Source organism: Pseudorasbora parva, chromosome 21 (genome assembly GCF_024679245.1).
Source record: "Pseudorasbora parva isolate DD20220531a chromosome 21, ASM2467924v1, whole genome shotgun sequence".
NCBI lineage: Eukaryota > Metazoa > Chordata > Actinopteri > Cypriniformes > Gobionidae > Pseudorasbora > Pseudorasbora parva.
In genome coordinates, this window is record NC_090192.1 from 10658630 (window position 1) to 10675239 (window position 16610).

The 16610-nt window shown below is 39.0% G+C and overlaps 1 protein-coding gene across 1 annotated transcript in view; it reads right to left on the reverse strand.

Moving 5' to 3' along the window:
• erbb2 (erb-b2 receptor tyrosine kinase 2) overlaps window positions 1–14775 on the reverse strand; it is a 51551-nt gene extending 36776 nt beyond the window's left edge. The window contains exon 1 of the mRNA XM_067430576.1: window positions 14500–14775. Within this exon, the coding sequence (XP_067286677.1) occupies window positions 14500–14578 (79 nt within the window). The 5' untranslated portion in view covers window positions 14579–14775. The remainder of the gene's footprint in view (window positions 1–14499) is intronic.
• Window positions 14776–16610: the final 1835 nt, after the last annotated feature.

The window sequence follows — 16610 nt, forward strand, 5'->3', positions numbered from 1 at the left end:
GTTGTTTGTCACCGTTTGCAGTTCAGGCTGTTCTAACTTTACCATAAAATGATGCACCTGTGTTGAAACATGTGAGTGTTATGTGTTAGTCAAACAGAGGGCCCTATCATACACCTAGCACAATACGTGTTTTTTTGTGTGTTGAAGAAAGTGTTTTTGCTAGATTCAGCCAGACGCAGTGATCATTTTATTGATACCACGTTATTGAAATAGCAAATGCATTTGCGCCTATTTGTGCTGGTCTGAAAACGAGGTGTGTTCAGGCATATATTGTTGGGACGTTGCTATTTTGAGGCAACAGAAAACGAGTGCGCCATTGACCAAGTGAAATCTGGTCTAAAGTCAATAGCGCAATATTTTTTGTGTTAAAGTTTGTTAGTATTGCACCTATACAGGTCCTTCTCAAAAAATGTAAATATGTGATAAAAGTTCATTATTTTCCATAATGTAATGATATAAAAATTTAACTTTTATATATTTTAGATTCATTGCACACCAACTGAAATATTTCAGGTCTTTTATTGTTTTAATACTGATGATTTTGGCATACAGCTCATGAAAATCTCAAAAAATTAGCATATAATGAAAAGGTTCTCTAAAAGAGCTATTAACCTAATTCTGAATCAACTAATTAACTCTAAACACCTGCAAAAGATTCCTGAGGCTTTTAAAAACTCCCAGCCTGGTTCATTACTCAAAACCGCAATCATGGGTAAGACTGCCGACCCGACTGCTGTCCAGAAGGCCATCATTGACACTCTCAAGCAAGAGGGTAAGACACAGAAATAAATTTCTGAAAGGATAGGCTGTTCCCAGAGTGCTGTATCAAGGCACATCAGTGGGAAGTCTGTGGAAAGGAAAAAGTGTGGCAAAAAAACGCTGCACAACGAGAAGAGGTGACCCTTAGGAAGATTGTGGAGAAGGACTGATTCCAGACCTTGGGGGTCCTGCGGAAGCAGAGGACTGAGTCTGGAGTAGAAACATCTAAAGCCACCGTGCACAGAGGTGTGCAGGAATTGGGCTACAGGTGCCGCATTCCCCAGGTCAAGCCACTTTTGGAACCAGAAACAGCGGCAGAAGCGCCTGACCTGGGCTACACAGAAGCAGCACTGGACTGTTAAGTGACCTTATAAGTGACCTTATACTGTTTATATTTTTCTTCATATTTTTATTCTTATAATTTTTTATTACCGTGTTGTATTTGTATTGTTTATGTGCACTGGAAGCTTCAGCACCAAAAAAAATTCCTTGTGTGTGAAAGGCACACTTGGCAATAAAGCTCTTTCTGATTCTGATTGCTCAGTGGTCCAAAGTACTTTTTTCGGATGAAAGCAAATTTTGCATGTCATTCGGAAATCAAGGTGCCAGAGTCTGGAGGAAGACTGGGGAGAAGGAAATGCCAAAATGCCTGAAGTCCAGTGTCAAGTACCCACAGTCAGTGATGGTCTGGGGTGCCATGTCAGCTGCTGGTGTTGGTCCACTGTGTTTTATCAAGGGCACGGTTAATGCAGCGAGCTATCAGGAGATTTTGGAGCACTTCATGCTTCCATCTGCTGAAAAGCTTTATGGAGATGAAGATTTGGTTTTTCAGCACGACCTGGCACCTGCTCACAGTGCCAAAACCACTGGTAAATGGTTTACTGATCATGGTATTACTGTGCTCAATTGGCCTGCCAACTCTCCTGACCTGAACTCCATAGAGAATCTGTGGGATATTGTGAAGAGAAAGTTAAGAGACGCAAGACCCAACACTCTGGAAGAGCTTAAGGCCGCTATCGAAGCATCCTGGGCCTCCATAACGCCGCCACAGGCTGATCCCCTCCATGCCACGCCGCATTGAAGCAGTCATTTCTGCAAAAAGATTCCCAACCAAGTATTGAGAGCATAACTGAACATAATTATTTGAAGGTTGACTTTTTTTGTATTAAAAACAGTTTTCTTTTATTAGTCGGATGAAATATGCAAATTTTTTGAGATAGGAATTTTGGGTTTTCATGAGCTGTATGCCAAAATCATCAGTATTAAAACAATAAAAGAACTGAAATATTTCAGTTGGTGTGTAATGAATCTAAAATATATGAAAGTTTAATTTTTATCATTACATTATGGAAAATAATGAACTTTTATCACATTTTTTGAGAAGGACCTGTAGGTGGGTCTACAACGCGTACACTCTGCTTATTACACACACAGGGGTGTGTGTAATATGGTAGCAGCACACAAACATTTTTAAATATTAAAAATAAAAGGATTCCTCTCTGGAGAATCATTCAATTTGGCAAATTCCGGCATGTAAATAGTGAAGCTGATTGGTATATTGCATGTTATGCCCAAAACACACCCACATGACTCATTAAGACAATAGGGACAACCCTTTTAAACCCTGCGCCGGGTACGCAGACCATTTTTTACATCCTTAAACTAGCAAAAGTGAAGTGGATTAGATGCGCCGTGCTTTATACTATGCCCTTAGATTCTTTAAAATAGGGCCCAGTGTTTTTTAATATAAAAGCAGGCACAATTAATTACTTTTAGTGGTGGTAGTATCATATCATTATGTCTGTATAAATCCGCTGAAATGTGAATCCAAGCTGTCTTTATATTTGGTGATCAAAAACATGTTTATTTCATGGATAGTTTATATAGATGAGATTCATTTTTTAATATGTTGGTCTAGACAAGTTTCGTTTTTGTTTTATGTAGTAATATTATTCAATGCTCTACTCTGTATTTGCTCAGTAGCTTTTAGTTTCATAGTTGTAGTGGCGACAGGTTTGTTTACAGTCCGTCAAATACTTAAAGGGTTAGTTCACCCAAAAAGATAGAAAAAATGCCATTTACTAAATTAAATAAAACAGAAAAAATGACTGTGTTATATACCGTGGCTTAATAGGGGTAAGACGCATGTCATCAAGTTTTGACGCTAATCGATCAGAGAATCCGCCTTTGGCCACACTCACTCTACTCTCTTTCCCCATCACATATTAAATCGGAAAGGCATTTATTTTCAATAAAAATAGAGAAAATATTAGAAAAGGGGAAATAAAGATTTTAAAAGATTTCAAAAAAAGATTTTTTTTGTTGATTTATCATTTTTATGTATTTAATAATAAGTGTTTCTCAGTTAACGGTAGGTAAACAGACGTGCTGAATTTGAGACGATAAAAGTGAGTGGGTCTTGTCCCACCAACACACAATGGTTCCAACGCCCATGCGCTGTGCCGAGTCTTTCCGTTAAAAAAAAACGAGCGGCTGGAAGCATATCGTGTGGGCGGAGCTAAAGAATGACGAGCGCCTGCAGCTATTCCGTTGAGAGCGTCTGAAAGCTCTGACACCTTTAAACGTGAAGAAAAAAAATGTTATCCTAAATAAACCATTGAGATCAGATTTATCCATACATATATGATCCAGAATCAGATCTAGAGGCTGAAATTGAACTGGATCAGCAGCAACAGCAGGACGTCTTTATGTGGTATGTACTGTAAATGTATATGCTAAGCGGCTTGTCATGCGATAGTTTTACAAAATTTGTTTGTGTTTATTAATGGTTTACGAGAACATGATTTGGTTTATGGACTTTTGTATGCAATTTAATGTTAGCAGTTAGCAAGCGAAACCGTTTTATACATAGCGTAGCCACCCGTCCCGGTTTTCCAGGGATTGTTCTCTTTTTTGAGCGACTGTCCAGGAAAATGTATATTCTTTCCCTGGACACAAATGCTTTTTTTGTTGTTGTTGTGAAAATGTACTTTAAAAGTAGAATTTCCTGGCTTTAAATTACACCATTTCCTTATACTGTTACTGTGTTTTCTTCATGGTTGTGTACATCCAATCCTGTGTCCGTAAACAGGTAAAAAACGGGTAAACCAACAGTGGACTGGCCAATCCCAGGCGTTTACTTTTATTTGATTGGAAGCTCAACTTATCGCCTAGCAACTGCCTATGCTGTCGGTTGGTCGCACGCATCCATCCACGCACATGCAGGATGAAACAGTGTTCAGTTGCTAGCTAGCTTTTTTAAAAGGAGACCTGTTCTCAAATACCTGTGTTTTTTGTCTGCCAAAATTTCTGTTAAATATGAAGGAAAAACAGCGCTGGAAAATCATGCAAAAACAAAGAAGCACCAGAGTTTGCACTAAGCAAACGCTATTGCAACGTTTATGAAAAATATATAAGAGAGGCAATAGGGAGTCCTACAACTGTTAACATAGTATATTTGCAAAAATGGGTTAAAAAAAAAAAAAAAAAACACAATTTTCATCTGAGTGTCCCAGTTTTTCACAAATCAAAGGTGGCAACCCTATTTACACGTCAGACTAGTGACTACATAGAAAAACTATGGAATAGTAGTGCATTTGAATGAACGAGTCAATAGCAAACTACACAAAGACATTTGAAGCAGTTCTACTCACCGCCTGCTTCCAACACACGACCGTGAACCTTAATCGCTAGAACCCTTCCATCATTCAGCATTAGACGAGCTACAAATCCAGAGTTGAGCTGTACCTTGTTTATAAATCATCGTCGCTGAAATGCAGGAAACAAACAAAAATGCTTGCACAACTCAGTTGCTGCTCCGGAAAAACAAACTCCATCCACTGTCCCCTTAACGCTGGTTTTCTTTGGGAAGCTGTACAGGGTTGTCTTCCCCTGACAACCAAAACATACTTCTTTTGTGACATTGTTGATTTCGTGAAGTCCTGTGACTGCAGCGCAGCCGGCTTCAAGCATTTGCTCTCTTGCTCGAGTCTCGTGTGTGCGCGCCCTTCCGGGAGAAGAGCCTGTACGGCCCGTGCAAGGACATTCTGCCATATCTGACGTCAGATAGACCCATACTTGAGAAAAAAACTTTCTAAAATGTTTTGAGAAACCTGAACCTCAAATGTCCAACTTTTATTTTGAAACTTTGTTCATGATTAGGATGGGAATCCAAGCCTTTAACAGTGTAAAAAGCATGCTTTAAAACATGCAGCAACAAACTGACAAAGTAAGCGATGTATGTCATGTCAGTAGACTCATTCCTTGACATTGAAAACTTGTTGTGTCACAAGGTGTAAGAGCTGCTCTCTGTCTCTATACAGCAACACAAGAGAGACAGATTGAATAAAAATCAGTGCTCTTTACCTGTGCAGTGAGTAAATCCACCACACCTACTCTTGGTGTGTGGCCAGACAGGAAATAGAGTGTGTACTTCACTAGCGTGTACTCAATAGGTTTTCAGCTGCCAACTTCTGTTAACCGCTGCTGTCACGGAGACTGATCTCACAGACAACAACAATACAGAGTGCAAGCTGACATTTACAGTGACCAAAGATCAACTGCTGCCTACCAGGTCCTTACCTCAGTTATAATAAGAGAAACACAAGAGCTCTTCACAAGAGCCCTTATGATCCTTTATTATCACTCACAGGAACAGGGTCTCCAACTGGGGTATTGTCGCTTTGATCGTGTCCTTTGGGCATTGACCTCAAATGCTGCTGAATTGACATGGCAATGCATCAAAATTGATAAAACATTCAATAGCACAGTGGTGACAAAAACACTCAATGAAAGGGAACGTTTAAGAGGACAATGACAAATGAATTCAATTTGTCAATCAAGTGTTTTAATTCAAGTGTTGGTCACAAATATGGAGTATAATAATGTATGCAAAATACCATTTCTTTAGTCATTCAAATACACATGCAGAAAAGCATCTTACAAAACATATCAGTGCTATTCTACATGCATATTCTATTCTTGCTCTCTTGGACATAGTCAGTCACACAACAAACAAGAATTACTCAACCGACAGGAAGAACAGGATTTGGACGAGACCTTGTGTCTCTGTGTTTGTGAAGTGTGTATCACTCCGTTTTGACACACTGCTACACGCATACCAAAATACTGATGGGATGCAGGCATATATATGCTGAACTAATGCATGTGCGCATTCCTGATGAGATAATGAACTTGAACATATTTTATAAAACCTTTCTTGCATGTAACCCAAACACAACGGACACCACACAATAACAGCATGCTTGCACGCTAGTTGACTAATGCATTCATGAGTTAACCTAGTTTATCTAGATTTTTTTTCTTATATTCTTTCTCACAGTAAAAAACTCTCAAAAAAATATGATCATTCCAAAATGAATTTAAATTAGTATTTTATTATGCCCTTTTATGAAGTCCTGATTTATTTTTTGGGGTGTACTAGAATATGCTTTCATGCTTGATTGTTCAAAAAAATAATTTTTCGCACTCTGTAAACCTTGACAAAATAATTATTTGGTTTGAGTAGAGCCAACTCATATTAAACATGCGTTCAAATAAATTACCTTTTATGAGTATTTAGAACTTTTTTTCTTTTGAGTTCTCAAAGTGGACACATTTTAAGTAAACTGAATTGTGTCATTATTTTTGAGTTTTATGAACGTGTTTATTTTAATTTAGACTAAACTAGACTCAGGTTTCTATGTCCCAGCATGCTTTGCCATGATGACACTTATATGTCAAAATTAATAAAAGCCTAAATTAAGTGTTATGTTTTTTTGTGCAAGATTAACGTTAAAGGGGTACTTCAGCGCTGGTAAGATGAATCTGTATTTAAACTGGGTCATTAATGTAGTTTTATTTTTTTATAAAAATATTTGACTACATTAGAAATTTCAGAAAGGAGTTTCTCAGATAAAAATTGCAAAGAGTTTGAAGTTATCATCATCTACAGTGTATAATATTATCCAAAGATTCAGAGAATCTGGAACAATCTCTGTGCATAAGGGTCAAGGCTGGAAAACCAGACTGGGTGCATGTGATCTTCGGACCCTTAGACGGCACTGCATCACATACAGTAATGCTACTGTAATTATTTTTTTTACATTTATATAGCGCTTTTCTAGACACATTTAAAGCATTTTTTTTTTACATGTGGAAGGGGGGAATCTCTAGCCTGACAAGCCAGACCCACATCAAGATGTTTGGTCTGGAAACTCACCATAGACAGGGCTCAATCCGAGGAGCGGGATAAGCGGTTTTCTTTCAAACTCCCTCTGCGCGATAGGATAGCGCTACAACCAACCAGAGCAACAAAGGTGAAAAGGAGCTTGTTGATAGATTAAACATTCGCCGTATCCGGTCGGCAAAACTCCGAACACATCTTCCCTTTTTAAGAATGACTTCAGTGCCGTTATTTGTTCTTTTCTCAGAGAAAAGCTCAACTCCAAGTCTTCCAGAGACGCGGTCAAAGCTGATTCGAAAGACCGCTGCCGTTCGCCAGTTTCTGTGTTTACTAGAAGCACGCAAGCACAACTCTGGCATCATTATGTTAAGCCCCGCCCACCGACTCTATACACGATGTGATTGGCCTGTCAAGAGCTTGGCATTTACAGCTCAGATGGGTATTAAGAGTTGCTAGACGACACTCGCGGGCAGATTAGATTTGCTGCCGCTAGGGTGGGTCTAGATTTCTAGGCTAGGGAATCTCCTCAACCACCCCCAATGTGCAGCATCCACCTGGATGATGCGACAGCAGCCATATTGCTGCAGAATGCCCACCACACACCAGCTGATTGGTGGAGAGGAGACATAGTGATTAAGCCAATTATTTGGGGATTATTAGGAGGCCATGATGGACAGGGACCAATAGGCAAATTTGGCCAGGATGCCAGAGTTACACCCCTACTCTTTATCGGAAGACATCCTGGGATTTTTAACGACCACAGAGAGTCAGGACCTCAGTTTAACGTCTCATCCGAAGGACAGTGCTCATTGACAGTATAGTGTCCCCATCACTATACTGGGGCATTAGGACCCAAACAGGCCACAGGGTGAGCCCCCCCTGCTGGCCTCACTAATACCTCTACCAGCAGCTACCGTATTTTCCAAGTTTGTCCCCAGTCCAGGTACTGACCAGGCTCAACCCTGCTTAGCTTCAGTGGGAAACCAGTCTTGGGGTACAGGGTGATATGGCTGCTGATAATAGAAAACATAACATGGGCTCAGGAATACTTCCATAAAACATTGTCGGTGAACACAATTCCCAGTGCCATTCGCCGTTGCCAGCTAAAACTCTATAGGTCAAAAAAGAAGCCATATCTAAACATGATCCAGAAGTGCAGGTGTTTTCTCTGGGCCAAGGCTCATTTAAAATGGACAGTGGCAAAGAGGAAAACTGTTCTTTGGTTCTGTTCTCAAGTTCTTTTTGGAAAACTGGGACCCCATGTCATCCAGACTAAAAAGGGACAAGGACAACCCAAGTTGTTATCAGTGCTCAGTTCAGAAGCCTGCATCTCTGATGGTATGGGGTTGCATGAGTGTGTGTGGCATGGGCAGCTTACACATCTGGAAAGGCACCATCAGTGCTGAAAGGTATATTCAAGTTCTAGAACAACATATGCTCCCATCCAGATGTCGTCTCTTTCAGGGAAGACCTTGCATTTTCCAATATGACAATGCTAGACCACATACTGCATCAATTACAACATCATGGCTGCATAGAAGAAGCATCCGAGTACTGAAATGGCCAGCCTGCAGTCCAGATCTTTCACCAATAGAAAACATTTGGCGTATCATAAAGAGGAAGATGCGACAAAGAAGACCTAAGTCAGTTGAGCAACTAGAAGCCTTTATTAGACAAGAATGGAACAACATTCCTATTCCTAAACTTGAGCCACTTGTCTCCTCAGTCCCAAGACATTTGCAGACTGTTATAAAAAGAATACATTTTTCTCGACATAAAGGTTTTCAATTGCAACCAACAGGCTGAAGGTTCAAATCAATGCAGTTTCAAAGGGCTTTGAAGGGCTTCAAAGGACTCTGCGTGTTCCCAGCTGAGGAATAGGATGATCGGTCATTTTCATGATATACTTTTTAACCTAAATTGCTCATCTTGTGTTGCTTTGGGCAATCACATCGAAAAACGTCACAATAGACGTAGGCAGAAATACCACCCCAGTGTTTACAAACCACACATGCAAAGAGGAGTTTGAAGTTGAAGATGGAGTGTGGTTTGGTAAAAGCCGTTTGTATTTGTCCTCGCACATTCACTTGGGGCAGAACTTCTGCCTACGTCTAGTGTGACGTTTTCAATGTGATTGCGCAATCACTGGCATGTCGCAGAGCAGTGCAAGATGAGCAAGTTAGGTTAAAAAGCACAATCAATTTTTTAATTTTATGACCAATCGTTTCACTAGAAAAGACCCTATTCATCGTCTGGGATTGTCCAGAGGTTTTGAAGCGCTTTGAAACTGCATTGATTTGGACCTTCAATCAGTTGGTTGCAACTGAAAACCATACGGCCTATGTGAAGAAAGATACTGGAATATTTTCCTCAAAAAACGTCATTTATGTTTGCCTGGAGAAAGATCTTGGATGAGATGGGGGTGAGTAAAATATCAGTAAATTTTCATTTTGAAATTTTTTAACAGAATTTAAATTTTTGGGCTTACTAAAAAATTTTATTTTATTTTTTTTATTTTATTTTAACTTTTTATAAATTTATTTTTTGCAGAAATATTTAAGGAATTTTATAAAGCACAAACTTTATAAGAACAGAATACCTTTTATATTGTTTGTAATATTTTAAGATAATTTTAAGATATGGACTGGTTTTTAATTATTCATACATTGTTTATAAAAATTATACATCAGGCTTTTGAGGAACTTTTATTTCTCAATTTCATTGTATTGCATTGCATTATATTTTGGTAACACTTTATTTTACAGTGTCATTGTTACATATGTTACATGTAGTTACTAGTAATAATTATAAATTATGCATAATTACATGCAACTAACCCTAAACTTACTCTAACCCTATAGTATGTACATGTATTTACTTAATATTCAGTTCTTGTTTAATTACAGTGTAACAAAGACACCTTAAAATAAAGTGTAACCTATATTTTTGCCCCCCACTTTAAAAGCTACAGAGCTTTGATCATAAAACTAAGGGTGTACTCACACTAGCCAGTTTGAACTGTGCCCGAGTGCGTTTGACTACCAAAGCGCGGTTCGTTTGACTAGTGTGAGTGCTCCAACCGTGCCCGGGCTCGGCTCGATTAGCCGGCCCTGGCCCGCTTGGAAGAGGTGGGCCAGAGCACGGATCAGTTGGACTCGGGCGCGGTTCACATGCAGTGTGAGCGCTAACCGTGCTGGAGTCCGTAATCAAAACTGCAAAGTCCTTGCTGCACTTCAGCTGGTACCTTGCAAACCTCATAATACGAGCAGCACGATTACGTGAACATTTTCGCGCCACTAAGGCGACACATCTGTTTAACAACAGGCTGTGAGAGGGCTGTGGACCACCGTGGACCAAACGACACAAAATTATCCACAAAGAAAACAGAGCGATGGACTCCATTGTGTTCAGAGAGCGCCGCTCTCCCTGTTTATCCCGAAACCGTCGCACCATAATGACGTAAGCGTGCTCCGGCACGAATGCTGAAACCCGAAACCGTCGCACCATAATGACGTAAGCGTGCTCCGGCACGAATGCTGAAACCCTATGTGAGTGCAGGCCAGCGGGGGAGTGGGGAGGGGGGACAATCGTACTCGGGCCCGGTTCATGGCAACCGTGCCTAGTGTGAGTACACCCTAAGTGTAGTATCTAACTAAGATATATTATTGGGAGATGTGTGACAAGTGATATTATAATAATAATAATAATAATAATAATAATAATAATAATAATAATAATAATAATAATGTGTTCGATTTATATAGCGCTTTTCAAGGCACTCAAAGCGCTTTACATTAAAGGGGGGAATCTCCTCAACCACCACCAATGTGCAGCATCCACCTGGATGATGCGACGGCAGCCATATTGTGCCAGTGAATAAGCTAATCAGGAGAGGGGGATGATTAGGAGGCCATGAAGGACAAAGCCCAATGGGCAAATTTGGCCAGGATGCCGGGGTTACACCCCTACTCTTTTTCCGAAGGACATCCTGGGATTTTTAACGACCACAGAGAGTCAGGACCTTGGTTTAACGTCTCATCCGAAAGACGGTGCTCTTTGTCAGTATAGTGTCCCCATCTTTATACTGGGGCATTAGGACCCACACAGACCACAGGGTGAGCACCCCCTGCTGGCCTCACTAATACCTCTACCAGCAGCTACCTGGTTTTCCCATTTGGTCTCCCATCCAGGTACTGACCAGGCTCAGCTCTGCTTAGCTTCAGTAGGAAACAAGTCTTGGGCTACAGGTTGATATGGCTGCTGGTTGGATATGCGTCCATATGCATATGGATATGCATTTTAAGTAAGTAGTCTGTAATGAAAAATCTCATTTATTTACATTATTGGCTAATTTCATCTTACTCTCTGGTCATATAAATATCAGCAGCTGCAACAAGGTGGGTATTTTTTCTCAGTTTGGTCCACAAATCAAAAATTGTACTCTAAATCACTTAATATATACTTGTATTTCAGGCTTTAAAGGGTTAAAGGGTTAGTTCACCCAAAAATTGAATTTATGTCATTAATAACTCACCCTAATGTCGTTCCACACCCGTAAGACCTCTGTTCATCATCGGAACACAGTTTAAGATATTTTATATTTTAGTCCCAGAGCATATGCAGTCAATGCCAACTTTACTGTTCATGTCCAAAAAATGGAATAAAAACATCATCAAAGTCCATATGTGACATAATTTGGTTAATTAGAATCTCTTGAAGCATCGAAAATAAATTTTGGTCCAAAAATATCAAAAACTATGAATTTATTCAGCATTGTCTTCTCTTCCGCGTTCTTCCAAAAAGATTCAAACGGTGTGAATCGATCAATGATTGGGGTCGTCAATGTCACGTGATTTCAGCAGTTCGAATCGCGTCAAACAGCCAAACTGCTGAAATCACGTGACAGTGACGACCCACAGCATTGATCGATTGACTGATTCATTAACGTTTGAATCTTTTTGGAGACACACGGAAGAGAGGACAATTCTAAATAAATTCATAGTTTTTGATATTTTTGGACCAAAATGCATTTTCGATGCTTCAAGAGATTCTAATCAACCAACTGATGTCACATATGGACTACTTTGATGATGTTTTTATTCCCTTTCTGGACATGGACAGTAAAGTGGGCATTGACTGCATATGCTCTGGGACTAAAATATAAAATATCTTAAACTGTGTTCCGATGATGAACAGAGGTCTTGCGGGTGTGGAACGACATTAGGGTGAGTCATTAATGACATCAATTTCATTTTAGGGTGAACTAACTTTAAGCATCAATGAGGTGCTCAGATTGTCAACAGTCTGCAAGGAGCATTCAGTCTTGTTGACAAGGATGAATCCATAAACAATGGCATTAGGACATTTGCATGAGACATTGTTGGCATGGGACCTTATATCTAATGTGACAATGTCTCCCATTCTCCAAACTAAGCAAAATTGGTCTCTGCCAAACTCTTACCATCTAATTCTACATATGCATAAGTACATGTTGTGCGTGCAGTTATTGAACTAAGAGTTGGTTCACTACTGTGTTGAGTGGGCTTGTGCTTGTTATCGGTGGTTGCGGGTGTACAGAGCTGTCTTAGATATGCTTTACGCGTTTCATTTTTGAGTGTTTCAGAACCTGTAATGGGGCTTTTAGCAATGCTGTTAGCTGAAAGTGTCACCACATGTTTACTGGTCTTCAGGCTTACTTTATTATCAGAGTAAAGCCTCTTCACACCTAGGACGATAACTATAAATCTAAAGTTTTAATAAACATTCTAAACCTATAAGAATAGAGACGTCAACGACACTGGCATTCTGATATCATTGGAATCACTTTTTAGAATGATTTGTTTTAGTTGATTGATAAATGATAAAATCATTGACAGCCAATCCGAATCCACCTAACTAGAGCATTAAAATAGCAGGCGACATAACTGCTGCTCACACTTATAATAATAATATAATATATTATTATCTATTTATAATACAGTTATTGTCAGTTGGTGTGGACGCTTATATCATTATCGTTATTATTCTTGGAGGAAATTTCCCTGTTAAAAATGTGTACCATGACCAGAAGGCGAACATTTTTACAATTTTACTAAAAAGCACAACAAAACAAAGTTTTGATCATGTGGACAAGAGGCCTTAGAAACATGAAACAATCATACACTCGCATGCAGACGCACATTCGTTTTGTTACGTGTGTAATCAGAAACTGACAGTTACACAAAACTTTAAAACAAACGACCTTTGGAATAACTCAGCGAGCAGGAAGGAGTGTATATGATTTCCTAAGAAAACATGAATTCTTCCTCAACTGTACAGTACACATGGAGAAATGAAAAGAAATTAAATGTGTAGATCTAAGCAAAAAATCTCTGCATCACATTCTCTGTAATGTAATACATTTTTGTGTTCTGCATTACACAAAAATACCACTATGTTGTAAACTATTATAATTTTATAATATTATTTGTGTGTAATGAAGAGAATGAGAACTACAAAGTTTAAACTGATGTATACTGGGCTCCTCTGTCATATAAAATATAATATAATAACCCACACAGAAAAGTTGTAAAACATACCATGGTTCTACTTTGGTGTTTTGGGCATCTTTTATGTCAATACCATTGTTTTAAGCATGTACCATGAAATTATTTATGTAAATAGTTATTATTCAGTACTTGAATATCAAGGTACAATAGTAATACTATCTGAAACTACCATTGTACCATTGTGCTACCTCTGGACAATGTACTATTTATTAATTAATTGCTATTTTTATCGTTAATATTTGTATCACCATGGTGTTGTTGTTGTCCTGTGTTCATGACCCAACTGACTGTTACTGCATTATACCGATTGTTAAAATAATAACTTGTGCATCATCGTTATTATCGTGTTGTTGTTCTGTGATTATGTCCCAGTTAATTGTTATTGTATTATTATATTATTTCAAATGTGATTAGTATTACATTTTGGTTCACAGGAGAATATCATTATTTCATAAATTCAAGGGGAAAACGTATGTGAAGTGTAGTAAGTTATTACAAATTGTGTACATTTGTTTAATACTAACGTGAGGGGTTGTGCTTACTAAATCCATGAACTCTTGGCTGACAGGTTTCAGCGCTATTGTCATGCAGAAGTTGCAAATCAAGTTTGTGCGACATACTTCACCTCCGACTAATGCGCCAACCGTGTGAGAGAAAAACACCGACGGGATTTTTTTTTTGAACGTGCCCGCTTGTTTAAATGGTAAAGTTGTTTCTCAACTTATTACCCGCTTCTACACTGCAAGCAAGAAAGCAACGCGACAAAAAAAGCTCCAAACCTTGGGCTCGAACAGTCGCGTGAAAATGCAGAGGGCCCCGCGCGCCGGTCGCGTCGCGTCTTGAGCAGTGTAGATGGGGTGTCAACCGCTTGAGTAGCAGTTTCAGCACAAGAATGTGTTTGTTCGTGTTAACATCTCTTTCTGCTCATGTAACTTGAAATTAATGGTATATGTAATAGTATAAAATTGGAATTTGTGAACAGTTTGGGAATGTGTGGAAATGACCCACCTTCTCTCCCTGTAGCGGCTGTAATACCCAACAGCAGCAACAGGACCCAGACGAGCCCAAAACTTCTGTCCGCCTCCATCGATTAGTCCTCCATTAGTTAATAGTGCTCCAATTCATTTCCAAATCCCGAAAGTGTTACACGGATCCACCTCGTGTAGTTTCGGTGCTTTTAATATACCTGTTTTCTTTTCTTTGTTATTTCCCGAATACCAACAACTTCCTGGCAGGAGGGAGTGCGCCCGACTCTCCAGTCAGTATGTGTATGTGTGCGTGTGCCATAATGCGCGCGCTCCCGCGGAGGAGTGGCAGTACAGACTCCAGCCCAGCAGAACAGCAGTTCCACTGCCACACTCAGAATCAGAATGAGCGTTATTGCCAAGTAGGCTATGCTTACACATATAAGGAATGCGTGTTTGTGACAGACAGAAGCTTCCAGTGCACAGACAGAATGACAGCGACAAGACAGATAATATTAAAATACAAAATAAACATTATTATGTGCAGTGTTGGTGAGTTAGCCTACATGTAACGGAGTTACGTAATTTAATTACAAAATAAATGTAACTGTAATCAGTTATAATTACTGAGATTTTTTTTAATTAAATTACAGTAACTTATGAAAATTTTAATGATTACAAAGGGGGTTATAGGCCTACATCTGAATGTTTTCTGTAAAAAAGTTATATATGTTGAATAATATTTGTTAGCCTACTTTGTCTTCCATTTAAAGGCCGTTTAGTTAAGCGATGCTATTCTGATGCTTTTGATTTTGTGTAGGTGCAACAAAAGGGAAAAATGCCTCACCTTGGAATAACATATTGAGTATTGTGGTATAGCAATACTTTTTGGGATAAGAGTGTCACTGTGGCACCAACTATCATAACACTTATTTACTTGATATTTTAATGTTTTTTTAATCTACACTGATGTGATGACGATACTATGTTAAAATTGCTGAGCATCACAATATGGAACACAACCCTGTTTTTCACAATGTAAATTGATTTAAACAGAAAAATGGGAAGTCCGAAACTAATTAAATTGAACAAAAAATGGCTGAAGACACAACTACAACAGAAATAAATCACAACCTAGATAGACCTATATTGTCAATGTCAAAATGCAGAAGCAAAAATGATGCTGTATCATAAAACATAAGAACAAACAACTAAACAACAATGTTTGATGCTCTAATATTGTGGCTATTCTCACATACAGTCAAAATAGCCCCCATATGGACTAGTACTGTGATTTGATTCGTCCTTTTATCTCCACTGCAACCAGCCCCGGGTTAAGAACACATCAAGCCCTGGAGCTTTAACAAATCGAGCTCTAGCCTTGGTGCCACAACATTTTCTACCACAGAAATGTTTTTAACTAAATCATCAAAGCACAGAAATACATTGAGTATACTGTATGAATGTTCAATTGTAATATTAAGTAGGCCTACATAATATTCCAGGGTGCAACACATTAAAAGCATAAATGCATTAACTTTAGATATGAGGTCAAAGCAAACTGTTTTTCAGAAACAGCAACAGCTTTTGAACATACAACTACCTTAAGGAGTTTTAAAACCGGTGAGGTCCCAAATTTTGAGCTATTTAGGAGGGTTGATAAACCATGTTAGTGTGCAGTAGATTATGGCTGCGTCCGAAAACCTAGGCTGCTGACTCGTTGCCTCGCTGCCTTATCAGACAATGACTTGTAAGGCAGTGTTTTGTGCGTGAAGGCACCTCACAAAACTAATTTCGGACAGACTTCTAGGGCATTGTAACAGTTTAATGGTCTACAGCAAAATAGAGCGAGCTTTGGTGAGAACTAAACACATTTTTAATTACTACATTAGTAATTTCTCGCTAGAAATGGCATCAGAAGTGGAAAATATTGGTAAAAAAAACATACATTTACACACAAACTGACCAGAAAACGCAACTTTCAGATGCCATTTTATCCCCAGCTCAACTGTCACTAAAGGGAAAGCACAGGATTGTGGGATATCAAAGGCAACGAAGGATACATGTATGCTGCCTTCAAATATCGATCTGATGAAGGTATCTCTGGAGACAGGAAGTGAAGAAAACAATAGATTTGGACGTTGCTTGATGCCT